The sequence below is a fragment of the Cyanistes caeruleus genome, chromosome 1 (assembly GCF_971803275.1).
Source record: "Cyanistes caeruleus chromosome 1, bCyaCae1.hap1.1, whole genome shotgun sequence".
In the NCBI taxonomy this organism is placed as follows: domain Eukaryota; kingdom Metazoa; phylum Chordata; class Aves; order Passeriformes; family Paridae; genus Cyanistes; species Cyanistes caeruleus.
The window spans coordinates 51,014,103-51,039,909 of NC_141701.1; the positions used below are offsets into that span (position 1 = coordinate 51,014,103).

Here is a 25,807-nt window from a genome sequence, read left to right on the forward strand (position 1 = left end):
AGGTATTGAACAGCTGAAACCTTCACTAATTTACACAATGGTTTATCTTTTCTCTGGTTTGCTTTAGGGGTAACTCAGGCAGCTGTACCATAAAATGTGAGGAGTTTGAGCACGCTAATCTGTCACACATTAGAGCAACAGTGTACGTTTTGCCATTAGTACTAGTCACAATTAGCAGGTGATTGAGGCACTGTGAAAAATACATGTACTTTATTGGCATATGGAGAGAATGGTTTACCATCTTACAATGCCCTAAATGTATTCCAGCCATTTCTAGGAAAATGGACTAGAAAAATGGATTATTCCCTTACACTAGAACTTCTAAATGTTTTTAATGTTCTCCTGCATCCCCATTTTTTGAGCAGTGAATAGGAGAGTGTGTGTTACATTAATATAATTACCTGTCTTTGTAGTGTGTGGTCAAATTTTGTCTTGTTGTTCTCATGAATATGTTTAATTACGAGCCATCCACCTGCACCATTCCTTAGTATATCTGAAAATTTATGTATTGACCCATGAAACCAGATTGTTTTACATTAACTGAACGCAGTTCTGTGTTCTGATAAATGTGTGGAGGAGGTATGTCAGGTGGCCACAAAAGCAATTCCTCAGACCTTCAGCTTCTTTTGTGTTGCCTGCATCTTCTCACATATGAGCAGCATCTGATCTGCATTCTGTATAAATCGACCTGAAAGTCTGTGCCAGCTTCTGAAGGGTGCCACAGGTGTGGAGGTGCATGTCTGCCTACATCTGACACATGTCTGTGTCAGCTCAGCAGATGAGCTGATGTGTTCTGTTAAGAAACCATGGAGAAGTGATAGAAAAGGACAAGAATGACACTGTAAAGCAGTCATGTGATAACTCAGTCAAAGGGTTAAATTTAAATGCCTATGATAGATCCAATCGAGAGGGACAATATATGCACCATGGCTTATTTGACTTCAGTTTTCCTCAAAGATTATTCTGATCCAGCAACTATCAAAGGTAGAGCCAACAAATGTGGCTTCTACCAGAAATAGGCACTCTATTTGCCATCTTGTCATGGTAATTCTTCTGAGAGTTTTTTGTCATCACCTTTTAATTCTTCTTGATTTACATGTTCATGGCAGTTCCTGGGGTGAAGTTGGGATAAATTGTTACTGCCATATGTGTGAAGTGGAAAGTATATGTCTGAACTCTTTATTTTTCTGTTAGATTTGTGATTTCTTCATGCAAAAGAAGGAATACCTTAAGAACACGTGCTTGCCTGTCTTTCAAACTCTGTAGAATTAGCTTGTCATGAAATGTAGAACTAATGTGTAGTTGCAGAAACCACTGCCAGCATTTTCCTCACTAGTGGCTGATGGCTAAGAAGATTTAGAAATGAAAGGGGTTATTATAAAGTGATTACTGAATAGCTAGGTATGTCATTTTAAACAAGCAACAAAAATCTGTGTTGCAGATTTGGAATGTAATCTTGTTTGTATCATTCATACTTAAAATCTGCTTTTGATTGTGGAGGAGTAATCATGTAATGTAGGTAATTTGACAAAAATATATCAAATTATGTTTTTCTTTCATACCTGATTTAAATGTATTAGAATTTAAATGATTTACCATTCAGAGTATACCTGTAAAATGACAACATAAAGAAATATGGGATTCAATTTACATGGGTACAGATTTAAATTTTACTATGAAGTGAAACATTCATATCAATCCTGTCATGAAAGAAGATACTGTACAGAAACCAACACCTAAAAATGTTATTACCTTTAAAAGGATGTAATGGATGATTAAAAGGGTATTATTGATGATTAGACCAATATATTTTGCAAATGTGAATGTCAGCCTGAAGACATAGGCCTCCATGGAATATGTGTAGCCATGAATTGGAGAAGAGGTAAAAAGTTAAGGAAACTTCTCATGCATGATTTTATTACTCATTCATGTTTCTGTGTCAAGTGCTTGTAGTAATATATTCCTAAAAGCTTAGATCAAATGCCTGATCTGGTTTCAAGCAACAGCTACACTTAATTTTTATAAGCAGTGAGCTGATGCCTTAGATGCTTACTAGAATTTGCTCTCCATGAATCTTCTATAGTTGGCTAAGTATTATGGTTCTCTCCCAATAATTCCTGTATCTTAGCTTGTGTCTCATCTAGAAATAGCACAGAAAAAATGATCCTAGTGATGGTGTGATACTAGTATTTAGGATCCTTCCTGGAAAAAGTAGACATTTACTATATCTCACATTTGAATTTTTGAAGTGAGTAAGAATTCAAGCAGGCTTATTATAAGAATTTGGCCTATTAATTTTGTTGCTGTGAGCTGTGAGTATTTTATTGTTTTCTGAGCTCCCACATTTTGGAACTAACCTCTTTTGGCCACAAAGTACAGAGAAAAAAAGCAAATTTCAATGTATTTTAATGGATTAGAAATGAGGCTGAGTACTGGGATTCTGTGGCTTTTACTGATGAACTTCAACCTTGACCAGGTAGTTCAATTTCTTCTGAGTTTCACTTTCTTTGGATATATACTAGGAGAGCATGCTTTTGTCATACCTGATAGAGATACATAAAGTTTGCCTACACAATACTTGAAGTATTCAATTACTAGAAAATAATCAGTGGAAGCATGGTCTTGCATCTGGTTCCACACTGAAGAAAAGTGGCATTAGCTGTAATCTTCTGGCAAAAGATTAATATAAGATTAAGTATAATCTTCATGGCAGTTTTGGAGGTGCTTTGGGAAATGCTGGCTTTCCTCTTTTACCTAGTAGACTCTTGGCATCTTGACCAGTAAATAGAGGCTGAGAAGAAGCACATGCTCTAAATGTGATTCTTCCAGTTCTCAGATGATGGGAAGTGGTTTAGTCCAGAGAAAGAAAACTATCTGTGGTAGTGGGTGCACTGAGATTTTTTAAATTTTTTTTTTTTTTAACTTCAGTCTAGTCCTGTTGACACCTCTCTGTCCATTGTAATGCTGTGGATTCTGATCATGGCAGTAAAGGTTCTGAGGGAATTGTGTGCTTATTCTTGCTTCTCAGTGCCCTTAAGTCTGCAGTAACGAGGGTGTAGAAAGATCCCCACAGGCTATTGCTCAAAGCTAGTATGCTGATTTTAGAGTATGTACATCCTTCTGTTCTTCTTTCACTGGCATTGTGACTGTGGAAGACAAATTAATATAATTGAAAGAAAACAATCAAAAAGGAGAAAATATTTTTTTAAAAAATACTATTAAAAAGAAGCCATTTTGCCCAGAATTGGCACGAGCATTTATTGTCTAGTTTTCAGCCTATATTTTATATATATGAAAACCTTATTATTCCTTCCTCTGTGGCCTTGCAGGTGACTACCATTTCAGTTTTGCTATCTCATTGTTATTTCTTTCATTAGCACTGAAACTCTGCAGGTCTTGCATCACAACATTTTTTAAAGTGTCAGGGAGTACATTTAAAAGTCTGATAGAAGTGCTGCTTTTCTGTGGGAGGCATCTGGTTTTTCAGAAGTAGAAACATATTCTTTTTGAAATATTATTAGTTAGTAATATGAAATATTGGTAAGAATTTTAAATGCAATAATTTGTAATCTTTCCAGGAGATGCTGATATCTTCTGTGGTCTTCTGCGTTTACCTGAATAACCTTAGTAACTGTTGCTATCAATTTCCATGGCTGCTCCATGAGAGGAATTGAGATATTTCATATGACACCACTGTTTCACAAATTTGCAATTATTCTTTGCTGGTTTTTAACATTTTTGGTTGTTTCCTGAACATGCTGTGCACTGAGATGAATAAAATGACCAACCTCTAATGTGCTGCTCTTAAAGGTTGTTTCTGGATCTTCAACAGTTTTGTGCACACTGGCAGCTTAGTCTTTGTTTTCATTTTAAAATAGTGGGACTAAGTAAATCACACCACCATCATCATATTAGGATTTTGATTCTGTTCATGAGTCACTTGTCCCTTTGTTTCTTTGTTTGCCCTCTCCTTGTTTGAATACTTTCTTTTATAACCCAAATAATGGACAGTATGAAAAATCATGTGGTAAAGTGTTCCTTTTCTTCCTCTAATCCTAACTACAAAGCAGTTCTTTGTATTAACAATCTGACTTAAATAAAAATGTGTTAAAAAACTCTGAAATTGCACCACCCAAAATCTTGCTCATTGTTTCTTTCCTCAACTGCATTCCACAGTTTTTGGCAAACTGGAATTGAAAAAACCCTGATCTGTTATCAGACCAGATAAATCATGTGGCATTTGGAGCAAAGAAGAGCCCTTTTTGAACTTCAATCTGTTGTTGAAGAACTCAGATGAAGAATAATTGCAGTGTAAAAATCACACCATCACAGTTGAATGTGATCATTTACAAAACTGTCTTACCAAGTTTGCAAACAACCTTGAATTGTTAGCAGTCATGTGCAGATTAGATTTCAAATCAATTGAGGACAAGCCAAACAAGTAAATTATTTTACCTATATTCTTGTTTGGTGTTGACTGTAGATGTATACAAATGTAGAGATTTGTTTTGTTTTCTAGAAACAAACCAAATGTTGTTACTTTGATAGCAGCTGGCTCACAAGCCATGTTTTCTGCTCCCCTGTAGGTGGTCTCCATCACTGTAACGTGCAAGCTCCTTGCAGGTGTTCATGAAATTCTATGTGACACCCTCAGATACTGGTGCTAGAATACTGTGGCTCTCACTTTACTCAGAGGGAATTGATGTGAAAAGATGTTAAGTGATTTGAACATGACTGCTTAGGCAGTCTGTAAAGCAGTCTTTACATTTAATTATTAATTAACTATTGTGTTATAAAAAGCTGTATAGTGGATAACTTAAATCTCAAATGATTCACTTTTCATCTTAAATTTGTATATTATCCTATTCTACCCATCCCTAACTTTCTGTGGAAGGACAATAGTCTGGTCTGAAATTTCAGTCCTGAGAGTTGTTGCATAGCTAAACTCCACTAATAGTTTGCCTAGACAAGAAATAAATTCTTAATTCCTATTGTTAGGTGCCTTTCAAATTGTATCTAACACATACCAGATGTCTGTAGCTACAGAGTACCATGGAGTGGCAAAAAATCACCATGCCATTCTTTTCTTATCTCAGCAGGTCTGTGCAGGCTGTGATGAAAAGACAAAACTTCCAGTCTTGAGTTTTCATCCTAAGCCCAAGTTTTGATGATCAATGATGGGATGCTAAAAATACACTTAAATGTCTCTGTGATTCTGAAATTGAGTTTCTGAAAAAGCATTGTACTTGTGGTAAAAGGTAAAGAGTGAAGTTCCAGAGAAATGAGCTGTGAATTGCAGCTGCAATGGAAATTGATCCTGTCTGTCAGTCTGTGCTCCATATTCTCAGGAAAACAGAGTGAAGCAGAGAAGGAGCCAAGATCACCGATTAAATGGGATGCTAAATTGCCAAGGGCTAGAACCAGGCTTGTTGGTCCCTCAGGTCAGAGCTGCAACTGTCAGAATTCACTGCCTGATTCCCTGCTGAACCTGGCAGAAGAGCAGTATGAAAAATGCTGCAGGCACCAGCCGGGGAATGGGTAAAGAACTACCTGGCTGAGCTTCAGGGCTTGACAGACAGTGTGTTCCTTTGGGAGGAAAACCTTTTCTCTTATGAGTTGGGCAGCCTCATTTTCCCCATTTGCCTCATGATTTGTACCAGTAAGGTGTAAGAAAATAGCTGGAGTACTGAGGAGCTCGGTTCACTTAGAAATCTGCAGTGGGTGGAGAGATCTGGCTGTGTAACTCCTGCAGGTGGGCATTTACTGAGCAAGGAGGTGGCAAATGCTCAGCAAATGGTGCTCGTGCTATGAACTGCATATGTTGTATATAATACAGTCGGTGTGGTGTGTTGATCTCCTTGTTCTTCTGCTCTAGAAGGTGTGATTTCAGCTGTGATCAAAACTGTGAAATGACACTTCTCTGTGTAGCTATCACTTACCTTACCTGGTGCAAAATAACAACAGCAGACCATTGCTGGGATGACAGCCTTCCACTTCACAGGGATAGTTACTGCAAGTCTCATGAGCACAATAGCAGGGTCTCTGAAGGATGCCTACTTCACTTAAAGTTGGGAACTCTCCATGGGAAGGATAAATTCTGCAGAAAATAAAATCAACTAACTGAATGCATCATGCTGTAGCAATTAATTCAGCTTTCCCTTTTAAGTCACGGTCATTAGCTGTCATGTTTTTAGTGCTGCTTAACAGATACCATTCCCCAAGTATCCTGCATCTTGCCTGATGAAGAGCATATACCTTCCAGTGTATTGGAAGTGATGTGCTGTGCTCTCAGAACCATATTACATTAGAGATGGATGGATGGATGGATGGATAGATAGATAGATAGATAGATAATTAGAATTTTTTTTTCACAGTTAGGCTGGTCAGTCATTAGAATAGGTTGCCTAGGGAGGTGTTGGGAGTGACAGTCCCTAGAGGTGCTTAGAGGCATCAGGATCTGGCACTGGATGATACAGTTTAGTGGTTTAGGGGTTACAGTGACAGTGCTGTGTTATCAGGTGGACTTGATGATGTTGAAGATCTCTTCTAATCTTCACGATTCTGTGATTCCATTCTACAAAATATTTCCTCTGTCGTATACAGTGATACCTCCAGAGAAGTTCAGTTTAGTTGCTAAATTGATCAAATTGAAGCTTCATTTTCTAATCTTTCGTTGCACTAACTACTATTTTTCAGGGCTGTTTTGAGCCACGTGGCTTTTTTAATCCCAAAATTCTGTTATTACCTTAGCCTTTTTTTTTTTTTTTTTCTGGTTAAAAATAGCGCCATTAAAACAGTCATTAACAACAGGGTTCATTAGGGCCCTGTTAGTTGCATAATCTCTGAATGAATGAATGAATGGTAGGAAAAATGGATACAAGCTGTCTACCTATCTGATGCTGTGGGTTACAGAATCAAGTCAGGAGCCAAAGCAACCAGGGTATTGGCCTTGTCTGATGAGCTTTCTCCTGTGAATATCAAGGGTAAGCTGCATAGTCTCTATCTTTTACAATCTAAGCTCCTTTTTCCTTTGTCTCTTTTGTTGGAGGTGAAAATGTAGGTGTCGTTCTCTTAGATTTAACTAGAGGGCTAACTTGTACTTTTTTATTAAGGTAACATGACATAAGAATACCTTTGTCCTGGGCAGAAATCTTGGATAGGTTTTGATCCATATATTTTGTACAGCCACTCAATTTCTCTTTTAAAATGCTATGAATTAGGTTTACGTCTCTAACAAAATGATTTCTCAGCTCCCCTGTGAATTTTCTGATATGCCCACTGTGGAGCTAAGCAGGCTGTTCCATATTCTTGCAGCCAGGAGCTTTGTTCAATTGTTTAATGTTGTATGTCAGGGTCACCTCAATTTTGTTGGTTTTTTATTTCTGTTTAGCCCATTCAGATACAATTACAGTTACACAATACCTCTCAAGTGTCCTTTGCTATTCATCATCTCACCTAAAACAAAAAAATCTTAGAAGCTGAAATTAAATTAAAAAAAACAAAACAGGAAAACTCATTTTCCATTAAGTTTATGTCTGAACTACACAGAAGTAAATGTTTAGGAAATTATCGAGTCCACATGCCAGTCCTTGAGGTTTGCTTCATATAAATTTTAATTGTGGTAGCAAGAGAAATGTGGCAAAGCTCCCAGATGCCAGAATTCTTAGGTGGGATGCCTGAATGTGGAAGCAAATAAATGGCTCAACATCAATTTATGCTTAGTGGAGACATTTTTACCTCTCAGTCAAGTCACTAGAAAGGAGACCAGGATTAGAATTTGGTTTGTTTTTCCATTTTTTCACCAATTGCCAAATATTCTATACTGGTTATCAACATTGTTTGACAGTGAAAATTAATTTAAAGAAATTTAAAAAGCAGCTGGATGATTTAAAAGGGGAAAAAAAATATCCTTCTTTGTAGATGTTAGAACAAGCAATTTCTTAACACCTTTTCTTCAAGGAGTTAAGATGAATAACGTCTTTGAACAAATATTTCAAGCATGCAGGGATTATGTTAAAAAGTAAAAAGATGAAATCCTGTGTAAATTGTTTAGAACATTCCTAGTGAAGACATGTTGATTAATAAACATAAAAGGAGGAAGATGCATATTAATTTGTTTACGTATAAGAGTGCTCTAACTCATTAAAAGTCTTCTAAGTGTTTAACTAGTGAAGCAGTGGATAAAACCTGACATTGTCTTTAATCTTTTTGAGGACTGAAATATGAAAAAAACCCCAGATTATTGCTAAATATGTATAATAGCTCTGTTAATGACAGTGTTTTGAAAACGTAGGGGGTGTCAGCTCAGTGTTTCTGCTGTAATATGGTGGAAATTTTAATTCACTTTTCTGTCTCATTTGCTGTGACCACTAGGACTGAGAAAAATTTATCTCAATCTTTGGTGCTTGTTTATAGATTTTGGTAGTTTTTACTGATGGCTTATTTTCAGCTGGGAAATCTCTAGAAAAGCACAGATGCAGGAGAATATCTTGTTTGTTTTGTATCTTTGCTAAACCACTATAACACTCTGAGGTATTTGCACTATTAACAGCTAATGTTTTTGTGGGAAGAAACCCTATGATCTGTTCTAAAGAAATTGGAATATCAACGTAATGTCCTGGACAAACAGACTGAGAAATTGCATTCAGCCTAAGTTAAAAACAAATAAATAAGAAGTAGCTGAAGAGTTATCTAGCCTTTGTATGAACAGTCCTGCAAGAAAATCAACAAATATTTGCAAGCTTACTCTGAAATGACATTTTCTTTTTAGATACTTGTTTTGTGCAGGTTTTTGCTCTGAAAGTGTTAATAGAAATAACTTGTGCAAAAGAAATCGGTCATGCTTACTTTTTGCCAGCAACATATAGGTAAAAAAGTGTCATCTCACATGTATCATGCAATTTGAGTTGAATCATAAGAACTTTTCAGTGTTTTGTTTCCTCTTCGTTTTTCGGAAGACACTGCTCGCTCTTTTCTCTGTTTTTTCCTGTTTTTTCAGAGACTATGCTTCTATTATTCTATACATAGTATTCTATTATTCTATATAATATTCTATATAGTATATATAAAATACTGTATATTATTATGTATATATATTTATAAAGCCATTCTATGAAGCAATGGATTTCTGTTTCTGCTTATCTGTCATACTTGAAGAACCGTACAACTTCCTTCTCATGTGACTATTATAATACGAAGAAGTAATCACACCAGAATTTTGCTGGTAATTTTGCAGATCCGATGCGTGGGCCACGAAGACTGGAGGTTGTGGAGATCAAATCTAGGCAGATCACTATTTGCTGGGAGCCATTTGGGTATAATGTCACACGTTGCCATCGCTACAACCTCACAGTCCATTACCGCTACCAGGCTGGAGGACAGGAGCAAGTGAGAGAGGAAGTCAGCTGGGATACAGAGAGTTCACATCCCCAGCACACAATTACCAACCTATCACCATACACAAATGTCAGCATCAAATTAGTATTGATGAATCCCGAAGGACGGAAAGAAAGCCAAGAACTTGTCGTGCAAACGGATGAAGATGGTGAGTTTTTGTGTTTACGTATACATGGTGCATGACCCGAGAGCATACATTTTCTGTATATGTGCATGTTCTGCTTTCATTAAAATTTGTAACAGATTTTATACCAGCCTCACCAATTTTTATAAAACTTCATTATTAGAGTGATCTTTCACATAACCTATAACATCCCACGATAGTTTAATTATTTCATCATTAAACTTGTAACTTCTGCTTGAACTATGTTCTCCCTCTCTAAAGTTCCAGTATCAGTTTGAAGAATCTTCAGGTGATTGTCAGCAGTATCCTTATGGAAGCTCCTCTACTGGGTGATGTGCTCTGCACTAAATATTTCCTCTTGATTGGCAGTTTCGGTTTCTCTGTCTTTGGCTTTCTAACCACTGGACACTGTTGCTAATTCAGACACTATATTCCTTATGCAGACATTGAAATACATAGTTATTCTCTTCCTTTTATTGATTTTCCACTCATATGGGGTTTTCAGATACTTTTTTAAAACTCATTCTATTTTGATGAATAATAAATAATAAATAATGTAATTAGCTGATGTCTTTTTTGAGGCAGAGACAGCAGAATTGGGCAATGTATCTCTGCAATGCTCTAGTAATATTTTATGAATATTGTTATATCATCCTCTCAGGTCTTCTCTGATATTGTTTTGATTACACATGCAGAGAGTTTACTGAACCTCTGTTAGCTACAATGCCAAAATGTGACTTCCTTGTTGAATTGGTCATGCACCAGGAATCAGTTTCACCTTTCCAGAATACTCTATGCTGATATATAGCCCCTTACAAGTGTACCTTAGTTTTTTGACCTTGGTTTTATTTTCAAATGTATTATATGTATTTTCAAATATATACAGTCCAAAGGAAACTTTTCAAATGACTTGGCATTGCTTTATGTAACAAATCTCTCCTCCTTCCATTTTAATAGTCTGAAATCTAAACACAAATGGATTTATATTTTCTTCCAGATCAATGATAGATTTCCTTAAAATATCATGGAAATATTTCTAGTAAAAACTTCAGCAATGATGAGCTTCTTTTATAATAAATACTTGAAGTCTGTCATTTAAGCCTATTAAATTATTTAATGCATGCTGTATTGGTTTTATGTAGTACTAATTTCTAATCAAAATATATGAGGGAATAAATTAAACAATTTAGGAATATGCAGTTACTAATGCAGCTTATTCAGCAAAGCATAGCTAACAGAAAAATGTTTAATTAGAATTAATTGTGCTGTCATGCTCTAAATTTAATTCAGTCCAATTGTAGGGTGACAACACTAAAGAGCTTATTGTTGTCTGGGATGTTTTTGTGTTTTATTTAAAATGTCTAGTTCCTGTCCCTCTTGAATTTCATGTTATTTCAGGACCTATTAAAAACCAGTGTCAGTGTCTTGAGAGAATACCTTGAAAAAAATTAGACCTTTTTAGTGTAGAGTACACATTCAGTGAAGTATGTAAGTCTGAGTATAAAACAGAAGAGTATGCTAACCCAAATAATCATCATAATTTTTCAAATCACAGGATTTTGTTGGTTGCAAGGGACTTCCATAGCTCATTTAGTCCAACCTTCTGCTCACAGAAGATCAAGTGATAGCAGATTGCTCAAGGCCTTGTACAGCTGAGTTTGAGTACATCTCTAGGTGACCTCTGCCAGTGTTTGAACCACCCCTGTATGTCACAACTGCTCAGAGTTTATGACCTTCAGATAACTTGAGAGGTTACCACAGTGCTTTGCTCTACTTCCAGCTTATTTACACTATATTTTATTCCTCTTCCTTTACACATAAATCATTAATCTCAAAATTCCAAATGAGTTTTGCCAGTTTTCTCCTACCTGGAAACAAGGTTTAGTGCCCAGAATTAAGGTTTCCCTAAAGTTGCCATTTTACTGGTGCACACGGGACTGGTAAGCCAGTTCAGAACCTGTATCCTTGGAGCTTCCCCTTGGTAGAGGAAGGAGCTCTCTGGAGAGCTATGACAGATGATTAAAAAGCCTTAGACCTTGTAAACTCAGCATGGAACTGTAGGAAAAGGAAGTTCTGTACCAGAAATGCCAACAGGAAGGAGTCACTAAATGTCTTGCTTGCAGATTTTTCTATTCCTTAACCATTCAAGCAAATCTCAGGAAAGGGTTTGAGAAGTCATTTCAACCACTCCAGCAAGTCACTTCCACCTTCTTTCTGTGGCAAATAGAAGATGTTATGTGTATCTTTCTATTGGATTTTCACATGGAGTTTCTGTAAAAGTGCTGATGCCATAACACCTTTTGCTTCACAACAGTCCTGTGTGCGCTTTTCTGGATTTCTTTTTTTGACATTACTTTGCCAGTGTTGTTACAAAAGAATCACAGATACATGTCCATGTCTCCTCTGAAAATTGCATTGTCTGGGGATAAGGCAATGGTTGCAGAACAAATGGCAAACACAAGTAGATACCTGAGAGCAGCTTGCATACATTTAATCAGAACCTTCTGATATCCCTGACTCTTCACATGTCTTTCTCCCACATTGAGACTTCAAGAAAAATTAATAATGTCAGATTTTTACTTTGACCGTTTCACATTTTTTATGTCCATTGTGTTGTAGGTTTTCAGGCGTGCTGTCAGTGAGTGTTGTTGTTCAATGCAATATGTAGCTCATCTTTCCAAGATAACTTTTCTGTTTCTGTCTTCTGGAAGTATAACTTGTTATTTCAATGCTTGTCCATTTTTGTGTATGAATGTTTAATATGTTTTCCCCTTTGGGAAGTAACACTGTTGGTAAGTAGATATCACAAGTAGATTTTACTTGCAAAAATTCCTATTTGAGATACCACCTAGTTCCTTAAAAAAAACTGATTTGTCCTTTTTTTTAATTATCAGTAGAGGTTTACAGGAAATGTGTGATGCTCACTAATTTGTTCTCACACTGAAGGTGACGCATAATGGCACTGTCTTGTTAAATAAATCGTTCTCCTCCTGAGCTACCCTGGCCTTTGCTTCAGTCTTTGGGGAAATTATGGTGGGATGCTTTTCATGCCTCAGCAGTACAAGAATTTAAACAGAGTGTGTCCTTCTGAGATTTTTCTTAAAACCACTTTTTTCTTTTTGTTTTTTTTTAATCTGTTAGTCCCAAGTGCTGTGCCACTTGAATCCATTCAAGGGAGTACCTTCGAAGAGAAGATTTTTCTTCAGTGGAGAGAGCCAGCGCAAACATATGGTGTGATTACTTTGTATGAGGTATCTAGAAATTTGCCACTTTTTATGTCTGGTTTTGATTTTCCAAAGTGCATAATCATAAAAAAAAATAATATGTTCTCACAGTTTATGTGAAATTAACTTCATTTTAAAACCAGTAGCCATTTAAAAGTAAATAGAATTTAGGAGTGGATTATGCAGGACTCAGCATGTCCTTAAGGTGCCAGTTTTAAGAAACCTGCTATATCTAGAACCAATAGCATTCCATCTAGTACTCTAGATCAAATATTTTAAAGATTGAAGGACAGATCTTAGCAAATTTCTTAAAAAATAAGAGATATAAGACAGTGGTTACAGTCAACGTCACATTTAGATAGGCTTCATTATAGGAAGCCTATTGTAACAGAAACAAGCAGGCATAATTTAAAAAAATCTAGCTTTTTTAAAATGCAAATTCAACGAAATTGTATGTTGTTAGATGTCTAAAAATCACTGCTTTTTCTCATGTGGAAGCTCTGCCTGAATACCTCTTAGAAAAATTGACAAAAGACTGCACAGATTAAGCTGTCAGACAGTAATCACTGTTAAGCTTCTTACCTGACCTTACTACAAAATTGGTATTGAAATGCTTTGTTTAAAAAAACCCACCTAAATGAGATACAGTGTAAAAGAAAAGTTAAATTGAATGGTAACCTATTGATACTGTTTTGAAAACTACTTTATTGTAAGAGGATAAAATGTTATGAAAAAGTATGAATTGATTTTTGTAAAGCTAACAACTTTATAGCTACCACGACAGTTGCCTGTATTCAGGGATCAGAATGTTTTAGTTAAGTGTTAATGTTGTTACTGTTGCTAGATTTATGTACATAGAAACACACAGTGGTAGATCCCATTTCTACTTAGGAACATGCCTGCATGTCTAATTCCATTGCTGAGTACACTCACTGTATCCGGGCAGTTCATCCTTAAATGTACACACACATAACTCCATCAGCTGTATTGAGATAGGGAGATGGATGTGAGCAGTATGTTACCTTAATTTCCTTATTGATAAATGTTCATACAGTTGGTGGTTCAATCTTCTGTCATCTGTTAGAAGTAGAAGGGTTAGTTGGGTGCTTTTCAAGGCACCTTGAGTTCAGTTTATGGATGCGGATTTGTAGAGGATATGCCTATATCTGCTGTAATAAGGTCAGGGTTTATCTGAATAGTATGAAGGTTTTTATTACTAATTTTCAGCACTTCATTGGTGTTACATTATATGGCTCATATAAAAATCAATTTTCATTAGGTCAGAGGTTTTAGGAAATTGCAAGTGTTTAAGGTGTGTAACACTGACACTTGGAGGTGTCTATTTGCTGTATTATCGGTCTTCTTAATTAAAATTATATTGAATAAGTATAGCAAAAAGAATGTCTATTATCACTTTATATAATAAGGGGTTTGGAATTATTCACATAAAAATGAAACTTTAAAAGCAAAAAGGAGGGGTGAATAATTTTTACTTTTCTAATTTTTTTTCGGCTTTCATATTTTTAAATGGCGTCCATATTTTTAAATTCTCATTACAGTGCATAGAAATCAGTAATTAATAGAAGAAGTCTGGATCAAGTTTTACTGTGAACTTACATTAACATTTCTAATGAAAACTAAAAATACTGTTTGAATCAAGGAAGGAACTGGGGATACAATATACACTCTGCATATATTACTTAACATTTATCTCTTCTTCCCTCCAAATGAGAATCTGACCTAGGTACAATAGAATAACCTGAAAAAATCCAAATTAGCAATTGTAATAGCTAAGCTTCAGACTAAAATAGAAGCGTTACCCAATTTCTGAAAAGTTTGCCTTAAGCTGCCCTTATCATCTTTTACAGATAACCTTATTGAGGGTAAAGTGTAATTATAGTAAAGTCAGCTGGAACTGGGGGGGCTATACCCCCTCTTGGTCACTTCTCTGTTTTTACCTGTTTGCTTTGGTTTTGTTACTCGTGCTGATCAAAACCAACATTAAGATGAATTCAAAATGTGACACTGTTAAATCCAGCATCTTGAAGGAATTAATGTAAGCCTGAACCCATCCTTTAGAGTTGTAATCTAGCTGCCTCTAAGTCTCTGTATCTATAAAAGTAATAACTCATACGAGTTACGACTCAGTTCCTGTGCCCCTTTGCGGGATTTGGGATTTGAAGAGTATAAGAGAGGAAAATAACTTATCATAAAATGTCTGACAGCGCATACATCAGGAGGGTTTACTGGATAAAGATGCAATCTCTGTCCATCTGCTCAAGGCAGTTTATAACTTTCTCATTCTTTTGCAGATCACCTACAAAGCAGTCAGTTCTTTTGACCCAGAAATAGATTTATCCAATCAAAGTGGACGAGTCTCAAAGCTAGGAAATGAAACGCACTATCTCTTTTTTGGACTGTATCCTGGCACCACCTACTCTTTTACCATCAGAGCCAGCACAGCTAAAGGCTTTGGACCTCCAATAACAAATCAGTTCACTACTAAAATATCAGGTACTTGATCAAAGAATCTGATTTTCTTATGATAATGAGTTAGGTAATTCTTTTGTTGTTTACTTCTTTAGAATTTATCAAGCAGGAAATTGAAAAAGGGAAGAACACGTTCATCCTCGAAGATGTCAAAGTGACATATATTACCATATCTGAAAAACTTCCAAGTGCTTAAATATTAGCTAGTATTTTGAAATTCCTGTTCACAGCTGTAACATATCACTCAAGAATCCCCTGTGAATTATGTGTTTGCAGCCAGTGCCAGCTGCAGTTGCAACATTTAGCATAGGGTTTTTTTGGACCTGAAGATGAGGGGTTCATTCAGAGCTTAGTCAGCCTTGACATGATTCTAAATTAGAACAGTAACAGTGCTGGAAAATCTCTTTAATGAGCCATGAACAATTGAGAGTAGAGCAGAGATGCTGTACGTCTAGAGCTCACTTAGAAACTGTAGTTAGCTGCCAGGCTGCCTGTGTGCCTAACAGGCATGGGGACTGAAATGGGTATGAAACTCTATCAGACAAGAACATCAGGACTAGTGGGTTTCAAATAACAGCAGCATGACTCTGTCACTTCTGCAGATCCTTGACCAATATTTCAAGCCCTCCCTTGAGGCAGGGGAACACTTCATTGAGGGGATGGAATATTATTGCATCCTCCAAAATTCTTATGTAATTCACGACAAAATGTTTTCAAAGTTGCGGTTGAAATCCCTTTATTCTTCGCTTCTCTACAGTCTGCTTCAGAATTAAACTGGGAGTTCAGTAATAAACTGGCCCCTTGATAATATTTATAGAAAATTACCTTACATATTTGTGGTCAACTGGGCTTTCCAGAAAGCATTTGGGTACAAAAACTTCTTTAACTCTCGTTCTGTGTACTTCTTCCCCATTCCTCGTTTACTGTCCTCACTGGAATGAATAAAACTGACAAGTGTTTATCAGAAATAAAATAATCTCTCTTATCTTATTATAGGAAAGGATAGTTAATGCAAGTTGGAATTTATTGCCAACATAGCTGTTTGTAGAGAAACAAAAATTTTGTTGCTGATTTTCAAGTTAGACAATTAACTCTGTGTGGAACGTGAAACATAATTAACACTGATAAGTAAAGTTGGAGTTTGTTTGCCATCTCCTTTCAAATACTGAACAGAAATTTTCTCTGTCAAAAGTCAATTTCTGACACAGCAAAACTTTTTATGGGTTAGGGTGATGAGACCACGCCTTATTAGAATGAGGAATAGGGACTACTGAGTATGGATGAGAATCTGGACATTTGGGAATAGTAGTGGATCTTAAATTGTTTTTTTCTAAAATGATATGCCACTAACAAAAACTCCCCAGCGGGAACAGGCATTGCAGGAGTGCTTGAGAGTGAGGCCAACCTCCAAGTCTTCATGTGGCAAGGTTCTGCAGACTGTCTTGTCTGCACCCCACTCTCTCATTGCTTCCTTAGTTACTGTACTAACAAGAAGTGTTTATGCCTTGTCCATGGGTAGTTGAAAACAATTGCTGATGAATTTAAAATGGAAACAAAATGTGTGTATTTTTTAATATAATTAAGAAGTCCTGACTGGTATTTTAGTTGTTGAATATGGAACCCTCTTTGCAGTGCTATCGGCTGTGATCTCATTGTCTTACTGGAAAGCTTTGAGGCTCTTCCATGTGGCCAGTGCTCTCCATTTTGGACAGATGTGAGACAGAACTCCTGAACATTTCTGGATGAAAGGTTTCACTGTTTTTAGAATAGATTAGGTGCAATTTGACCAATTTTTGCATTTTACTCTAATTCTGGACTGCATTTTTTTCTGAATAAAAATCTCTAAATTTCCTGTCACGTGTTTTGAATAGTACTCTTATGTATTGGAAATAGTTGTTGTGCTTTATTGTATAATTACATGACTATTTCCTGTTTTCTCTGTTTATTAATAAGTTCCTTCTTTAGATGTAGGTAGTGTGGAGGAGGAAGAGTCCTAATATAGACAAGGAAAACTGGAGAAAAGAAAAAGTAGCCAGGACTAAAGGTTATGATTGGAAGAGCCACAGCTCGTATCTGGGACAGGAAACCAGTTTTGGTCTTTGTAGGGACACTTAAATTAGTAAAGAGACCAAGTAAGGACTTAGGAGTCATAAATTAAGAAAATCAAAAGACTTGCTAAGATGTGAGCAGGAGGAAAAAGACAAGAAATGAGAGAGTACTCAAAAAATGTTCATAGTTCATACAGCTTTTTGAAGATACAGTTTTTGTCCATTCTTCTTTTCAGGATGGTCAGGTTGAAAATGTGGAATTATATAAACAAATTCTGAATCTTCAAAACTGCAAAGTGTGTCCGAACCTTTAAAGTAGTGTGTGGCAGTATGTCTTAAGTGGTATTCAGATTACTTAAAATTATTAGTCTAAATGTTTGGGCCCTTTATCGAGGATTGTAAACAGAGTAACACCCTCAACATACAAAAGATGGAGGTTTTTGAGGATTTTTTTATTTGTGAAACATTTCAAAACTGGTTAATAACAATGCAAAGCAATGAAGATTTTAATGTTTTCACAGCGACTGAGGAATTGTGGAGTACAGTGCAATTCTTAACTCAGTCCTTACTTGGATAGGTAGGGCGCTATGGATAGAGAAAATCATTTACCTCTTAAGTTGATGCAGATACTACTGGAAAAATGTAAATGGTTGGAAAATACACTTGAAAATCATTTGCTAGAGGTTGATACTATCTGTATGTGGAGCATGATACATTCTGTTGGTATGGTACACACAAAGTATCCAGTAAGATGAAACTAAATGAATTGAGAAGAACTAAATGAATCTTTGGAAGAATCTTCTAAGGAAAAGGTCTTCTTCCCACCAAATGTGTTTTCCCTTTCAAGTGGGAATTAATTTAGGGAAGTTAATTGCCCTGCATTATTTGTGCAGTCAGAAGAGACTATTGCAATGACCACTTTTTGCTTCTCTAGCCTTTAAATCTGTTAATTGTGCAGCAGCATTAACAAGTGAACAATAAGGATACGGCAGCCTGTCAAATAACCAATTAACTGAGTAGCCTTCCCTCCAATGTAATGATACAAATGTGAGTAGATGATAGCAGTGAAGAAAGCAACAAGAGTAAAAGGCAATAACTGAGGCATCATTTGTTTTAATCACAACTGTAAATCTTTAATGAAGATGTAGTTTGCAAAAGTGCTGAGTGGGGCTTCAGACTAAGATAAACTCTTGTCTTGGTGGACAATAGACCCAGGACACTTACAGTCCTAGTTAAAATTCCAGGAAAAACAAACTATGAGAGTGCATCCTGATACAGCTGTCATACTGAGAAAGCTGGGCTTAGTTTCAAAAACAAGTCACTTCAGCATGCACATTTGCAGATGCTGTTCTTAAGATAACTTTTCATTTCCAAGTCATGGATTCTCAATAGTTTCTGCAAACTTACTCCCATAAGTATCTGTTTCCTGTCTTGAAATTGGCAGTGAGATGGTATTTTTTTATTTGGTATTTGTTGTTTTGGTTTTTTTTCCCCTGAAGTTATTCAACACTCGTCTCACGCTTGCATTGTAACAGAAAACATCTTAGACTTGTAGTATGTTCCTTGTATTTGAAGAAGCCTTTAAAATTGCATATTCAAATAAAGATACAGCTCTTGAAAGAAGAAATACAAGAATAATGATTTTATTTTCCTCTCTTCTTTTCTTATTCTAGCACCCTCTATGCCACCATATGAACTTGAAACACCTTTGAATCAAACTGACAGCACTGTGACAGTCTTGCTGAAACCTGCACAGAGCAGAGGCGCTCCTGTCAGGTACTGGGGGAAAAATTTTTTATGAAATTTAAAACCAAATTGATTGATTTCTTGAGCATATTTTCTGGGGATTTTCTATACAGCAATCAGTGTCTAAATTCATGTCTGTATTAGCTCTAATTAAATTAAATAACTGAAGAAAATGAAAGTGCTTTGATGTTGAGTGTTCATGTATTGTTTAAAGGATTTGATCCAGATGCAAGTGGCTTGTTCTTTGAAGATAAGGAACAAAGCCATAGTTCTGTTGTGTGGGTGGCTTCTTTAAGGTAATTGCTTACTGCAGTGTTATAAGTTCAAGGGCATATCACATTTTTTATGCTGAGCTACTGTCTTTAATATTCAGTTTTCTTGTTTACTTCACAGATTTAAGGTAGTCAACTCTTAGTAAGTTAGCCAATTTAAACAGTGTGTACTGTAGCATTCATAAAGTATTTACATTATTTGACCACAATAGCAGAAATTATAATTTTAAAAAGCAACCTTTAAAACCAGTGTCTCGGATTCTTTAGTGTTGTATAGTATCCATTAATGAATTTCCAGTTTTCAGAGGTTTATCTTCCTGCCAAATACATGGTACTGTGTAAGTTTTTCATGATTAAAGTAAAGGATGCCTGATTTTCAGTGAGGAAGACAAAGAAGTTGTTAGATTATTCTACATGAGAACCAATACTGAGCTCAATACTCTGAATAAACAAAAAGGAAGATGAGAGAAAGAGAGATTCTTCACAGCTATTAGGATGTTTTTCCTTTTGGGTAATTGTGTATCCTCCTTAATTCTTCCATTACTGTAGGAAGAGTTTCCATCTATACTGAGTGGCTATCATATATTTTCTTTCTGATGCTGAAGTTTTTGATAATTTCTGTTCATCTGGGAAATACAGATCTGTCATGCTTGTATATGCATGAATGAAAATAAATGCTCTTCGGGTTTCTTCAGAATATTCATACAATTCATATGATTAGGAGCATTTACTGTTACTTAGATATATTATATGTACATAGGTCTGTGTTTTGAAAATGCTGTCCAATTGTTCATTCAGGCACCTGTTTAAAAAGAAAATGTAGCACATCACAGGAGTTTGAACCACCTGAGGAAAAAAGCAGCAAATATTAGAGCACATTTAATGAAACTGATTTAGCAGGTTAGATTAGAAACAGAATTATTTGATATTTGTCTGACTTTATCTCACAAAGCTCTAGTGCAGTCCTTCTGAATTCATGCATCTGGATGAAAATGGTACAAGTTGAAGTCATTGTTTAAACATTAACGTATTAGGCTATTAATAAAAAAATGGTTTCATTCTTTTTATCTACATTGTGAACTAAAGATGATTGGCTCTCGTGGCAGTAGTGACATATCAGAAACTTCACTGACAATAGAAGGGAGCTCGTTAGGAGATGAAAGTCTGCCAAATAAGTGGATGAATGGTTAATAGGAGGAGAGATTTAAAGTGACATGAAGCTGTAGAACTGACAGTTGAACACACAGCAGCAAATTTACCGAGGTCCTTTGCAACAGGTCTTAAAATAAAATGAAGACTGACTGCAAACTTAGAGTGTAAATGCTGAGTGAAGCGGAGTGAAAATGAAAGTAAGAATTTCTTAATACTTCTAACATTTTATAGTACATTCCACTCCCAAGCACACTGCTTGAAAAACACATCCTACATATAAAATCCATATTTTATCATCTTAATCTGTATTCATTGGGTGTTAAAAGTTTAGTCATACTTCGTTTATCCACACTACAATAGGCAAAATGCCTTGTCTATTGATTCTGCTACAGCTACCGACTTGGTTAATGCAGATATTTGAAACTGCACTAAACTTGCAGTGTAAATGACTGTTGTTTTATTGATCAATGCATCACAACCATGACACATAAAATTCTTCAATTCCTGAGATGGAAAAGGAGACCACAAATTCTGCCATTCATGTCAACAAAACTGATACCTGAGGTCATTCTGAAGTCCAGCTTTTTTTCTGTGATTAAATTATTTTTCTCTTCTTAAATAAAAAAAAATCCTGTTATTTTATGCCACTTAGAGTCTGCACACAACTAGCACAACATCAAAGGAAAGAAGGTGTAACGCTGATTGCTTAAATGTTGATTCAAAAAACAGACTTTATAGAAATGTTCAGAAAGCTCTGTTTACAATGATAAAACACACAATAATCATGAAGGCCAAATGGCATTCCAGGGTGTTTTAGAATTCATAAGACTGGACATGATTGAAATGCATTTTTTCGGATTTTTAATGCAACAAATACTGCTTGCGTTGTCTCCAGTTTCAGGTCCAGCATGTTTTATGGCTGTTGCTGTCTTTGTTTCAAGGAGATTATTTTGGAATTATGTATGTTTTAAGTAGTAATGCATTCAGTAATGATGAATGTATGCACTTCTTTAACAGCTGGCTAAGCTATTTTGACTTTCAGAATGATTGTAATTTGCAAGGCTTACATGAAACAAAAAATGTTTAATTTAAGATGATCCCTTTGTGGAAATTGTGTAATATATGTCTTACTGCAGATATTCTCTTTTTTCAGATATTTGAATTTAAGAGTCAGTAAAGTTTTGAAGAATTTGCATAAAAAGCATAAAAATGCAAATATTTTTTCTGTGAGGGCTCTTCAACATCTGTTTGGGGGGGACTCACTCTTCCTAAGACAATACCATTTGTACATTTTACTTCTCCAGGGCAAGTTAACCTAAAGTTTAGAAGACTCTGGGGCCAAATTTTCTGCAAATATGTAAGTTGGTCAGTGCCATATACTCAACCAAGGAATGCTAATTCATTGCAAAGATCTGGCTCACAAACAGGAATGAAGACTGTAATGCTCGGTTACTGCACACATTTACTCCTATTTATATATTCATCTATGTTAGAAAGAACTTTAGATTGTTTGTCACATTGCATTGTAAAAGGTTCTTGTGACCTCCTCTGGAAAAAATTGTCCTGGAAGTTTTTAGCTTCAGCAGGAGAATGAAGTTTTCTTTGTTGCACCTATTTCTATTCAGTCTTGCCGTGATAAAGGTCAGGTGTTTCCACTTCTTTTATCTGTTTACGTAAGCAGCAAAATGTTGTCCCCGTAACACCCTCTTCCTGCTATTCTGTGCCACATCCTCAAAAAGCTTTAGTAGTAAACATCCCAAAGGTTTTGGCTTAGATAACACTGGAACTACCTGGTGGTAGCAAGTCTCTGTGAGGAGCAGACTTGGGAAAGGAGCAAAATGGATAAGAAAGAAGGTGAGACCATCCTGGTTCTACTCTGTGTAATGATCTGCTTTTCATACTACATTTTTACAGAGTTTGGCTCAGCTGGGTTTGCCCCATTAAACTCTTCGGGACAGTTAATTGCCCATTCAGCCAGCCTTTCTACTCTTACAGACACCACAGGCATTTGGTACTTTCCTTTTCCAGTCAGAAATGAAAGAACAGGATGACCAAATGTGTCAGCTAGAAAATCCCTGTGGATGCAATACTTGGCATTTGGGAAGCCAGAGTACTTCCTGCCCTGAGTACATGGGATCAGTCCAGCAGCATCTGGGGCTGCAAAGCCCAGACAGGATGAGAGGGAGAGAATTACAGCAATTGCCAAGTAGTATAATTTAAAAGGATCATAAAGAAAACATGCAGAAGGAAGCAAATAAACTTTGAGTTATGTGAGTTGAAAGCCAAGTGTTCTAGAGTGAAGGCAATCTGTGTGCTCTTCATGCATGCCCTTTATCACCTGCGTGCCCAGCTTCTTCCATAAATAAGAACTTGCATAAATAAGAACTCTACTAGGAAAATAAACATCTCTACTTGAAGTGCTTAATTTTGAAACATACTTTTTAATCTCTCTTAATACCTTGAAGAAGTAGCATTTATTATACTTCAAAAGGCCATAATAAGATAATAAGTATTTTGCACTACAACTGGAAATTACTGTAGAAATTTCAAACGACATGTTATCTAAAGTGATAAGCACTGCTTTCTACTACCTCATCAGAGGGACACATGAGATTGCCTAAATTTCACAGAAGTGTACATTTCTTTTTGGCTTATCCAGACTTTTAAAGGCACCATGTAAACACTTGGTTCATTGTCACAGCTGGAATGAAGGTTATCTGCGCACGGTCCCTGGCATAGGAACAGCATGATTCACAGGAGATTGAAATGGTGTAAAGAAACTTTTGTCAACCCAAGTTTAAGGAGTACTTAATTCTGTATGTGGCTTAGCTATTTCAACAGCACTGAGTGTAATCATTTTAAAATGAATGACAGAGGGCACCTAATTCCTACGTGCTGGCAGTAGAAGGATGGAGTGAGTTAATCTGAGGGGGTCACCTTGAAACGCAAAGACTGATATGTAATGCAGCAGTTCCCCATGGAACCACCCCGTGCTACGTGTGAAGCAGAGGTCATAGTTGCCTTCCCATGCCTGCCACACACATTACAGGGCAGGAGGATTTGTCTTAGGGCCTCATCCTTTCCTTCAGCATGACTGGTGCTGTGAGGATCAGCCTTCCGCATGTCTGGCCATCGTCTCTGCTCTGTCACTGTGTCTGCTCCCTTCCTCGTAGGCTGGCAGCAGGCAGTGTGCCACATGAGTTAGGTCATGCAGCACTGCCCATCCGCTTCCATATGAAGAAATGGGGTCATCTGAAGCCTGAGAGAGCTTTTTCAGGATTCTCCAATCTGACAGCCTTCCAGAAAAGCCACTGCCTATCTTTATTCTTGACATGTACCATCTTAACAAAAATCACTCACTTGGTCTGGAGTTCAGCAGATTTTAATTGTTTCACTGGCAATCAAGAAATCCAAAAAAAACCAACCTAGCAAGGCAGGCAGGCTGTTTGGAAACACATGCAGATACCACTGGAACTCAGAAAGCAGCAGGGTTTCAAACACTCTAAATACAAAAGTTTCAGGATACTTTCCATTATTGTGAAAAGTCCATGAGACGCTTGCATTGCTCTTGTGAGTATACTGTAGCCACAGATCTGGGCCTCAAAGTTACAGTCCCCTTCCTGAAGTTTCTGCTATCTCTGTCTGAGTTTCTCTGTTGCGTAGTGAGAGCACAGCATTAGTTACTGTGAGTGAATTATGAAGGCAGACATCATGAGTATAATTATAAATTCAGGATATGTGAGCAAATGAGTTTTGAAATGGGAGAATGCTGATTGGTACAATAAGAGATGTTAGTGCTCTGTGTGGGCAAAACCATGGCAACAGCATATGCCAAAAAAGACATTGCAATATCTGCATTTTTAGCTATGTCCCCTCACAATTCTTGCCTTGCACATTATGTAATGCTAGCATGTTTTTGTAATTTCCTTCTATTCCCAGTGGCATAACATGGTAATACAGTAATGAGAAAAAAGAAAATCCTATGTAGACACAGCTGAGGAGAGAAGTGTCAGAACTGTACGTTTACCAGCAGAATTTGGAAAGCTTCCCAATAAAATGAAATGTGAACTCTGGCCTTTCTAAAGCTCACAGATAAAACAGTCTGGATATTAGGTGTATTTATGATAAAGAAATGGGCATTTTGAAATAATGTAGCTAGTTCTACGTGTTTAAGTAGCATTACTAACTCTCTAATATTCTCGAATGCCATGTTCAAAATAAAGACTTTCAAATTACTGTGAGACTACAGGACCTGAAGAGCATGAAGGAAACTCTTTAATTTGCTTGCTACCAGCATCCTTTCTATTGCTTAAGGGTCTGTAAACATAAAGGCCTGAATTGTGTGCTGTAGGGTCAGCTCTTTGCAAATCATAGTTTTACAACCTGTAAGGCAGCCAGTAAAGTTGTTTGAGGATGTCTGTGGAAGAGAAGGGATTGGGTTTTATTAATGCCCATAATTGTCACTTCTTTATAGCAACAAGTAAAATTATTTACAGCAGAAGGGTCAATTTCTGTTTCATTGAGGGAACGGTGCAGTAATTGCTTATGCTATAAAAACCCTGTAATTCTTTTTTGTTATGCAGTAGAACTTGTCCTTGGATTTTTTACTGCGACTTGAACTGGAATTTATTGTACCTGTTGCCTGGACATGCATGGTGCAGCTTCACATGTCCTGTTAGCTGGTTCAGAAATTTCCGTGGTCCTTTTGCTGTGACTTCTCACATAGTCCCTGGGCAAAATGAGTATTGATTCTTGATTTCTTCAAGTACTAATTTGTCTCACTGAGAACTCAGCATGTAATGACACCTGTCACTTAGCAATTAATAAAAATTAATCCATAATAAGTAAAGCAAGCTAGAGCAATTCAAGAATAAAAGAGAAAAAAAGATTATTCCATATCTCTGAAGAGATTAATTTCAGTTTTATAACTCACTAATACTTTCTCACAGATTTTGGTTATAATTAACAACTTAAAAATTTGCTGCACTGTTAGGAGGCTCTGCTTTTTTTTTTTAAAACCTTCCTTCTACATGCTGGCCTGAAGTAGGTTGCAGTGGAGATAATTTCTTTGCAAAATTCCTTATGATAGTCTCCTCTATATCGCTTACCTCTCATTCTGACAGCATGATAGTTCAGTTCATCTACATCAGTTCTTTGTTAAGATCCTTTGAAGCACTGGATTTTTCCGATCTCCCTCATGAAAGCTGAAGTCCAGCAACAATTCAACCAAGTGAATCATTAACTCTTGGAACTCACACCTGTTTTGCTGGCTCTGTATTGCCAACTTCAGTCAGAATTGATAAAACATGTTTTTCTTAAATCTACTTACTAAAATGAACAGCTCAGTCTCTAAGT

The 25,807-nt window shown here is 36.5% G+C and overlaps 1 protein-coding gene across 23 annotated transcripts in view; it reads left to right on the top strand.

The window, feature by feature from the left end:
* The window catches only part of PTPRM (protein tyrosine phosphatase receptor type M), a 440,472-nt gene that overhangs the window by 217,930 nt on the left and 196,735 nt on the right, over window positions 1–25,807 (top strand). For all 23 annotated transcript variants that reach the window (XM_086892393.1, XM_086892399.1, XM_086892410.1 and 20 more), the window contains exons 8-11: window positions 9,236–9,544; window positions 12,662–12,771; window positions 15,057–15,258; window positions 18,956–19,058. In XM_086892393.1, coding sequence (XP_086748519.1) covers window positions 9,236–9,544; window positions 12,662–12,771; window positions 15,057–15,258; window positions 18,956–19,058 — 724 coding nt within the window. The remainder of the gene's footprint in view (window positions 1–9,235; window positions 9,545–12,661; window positions 12,772–15,056; window positions 15,259–18,955; window positions 19,059–25,807) is intronic.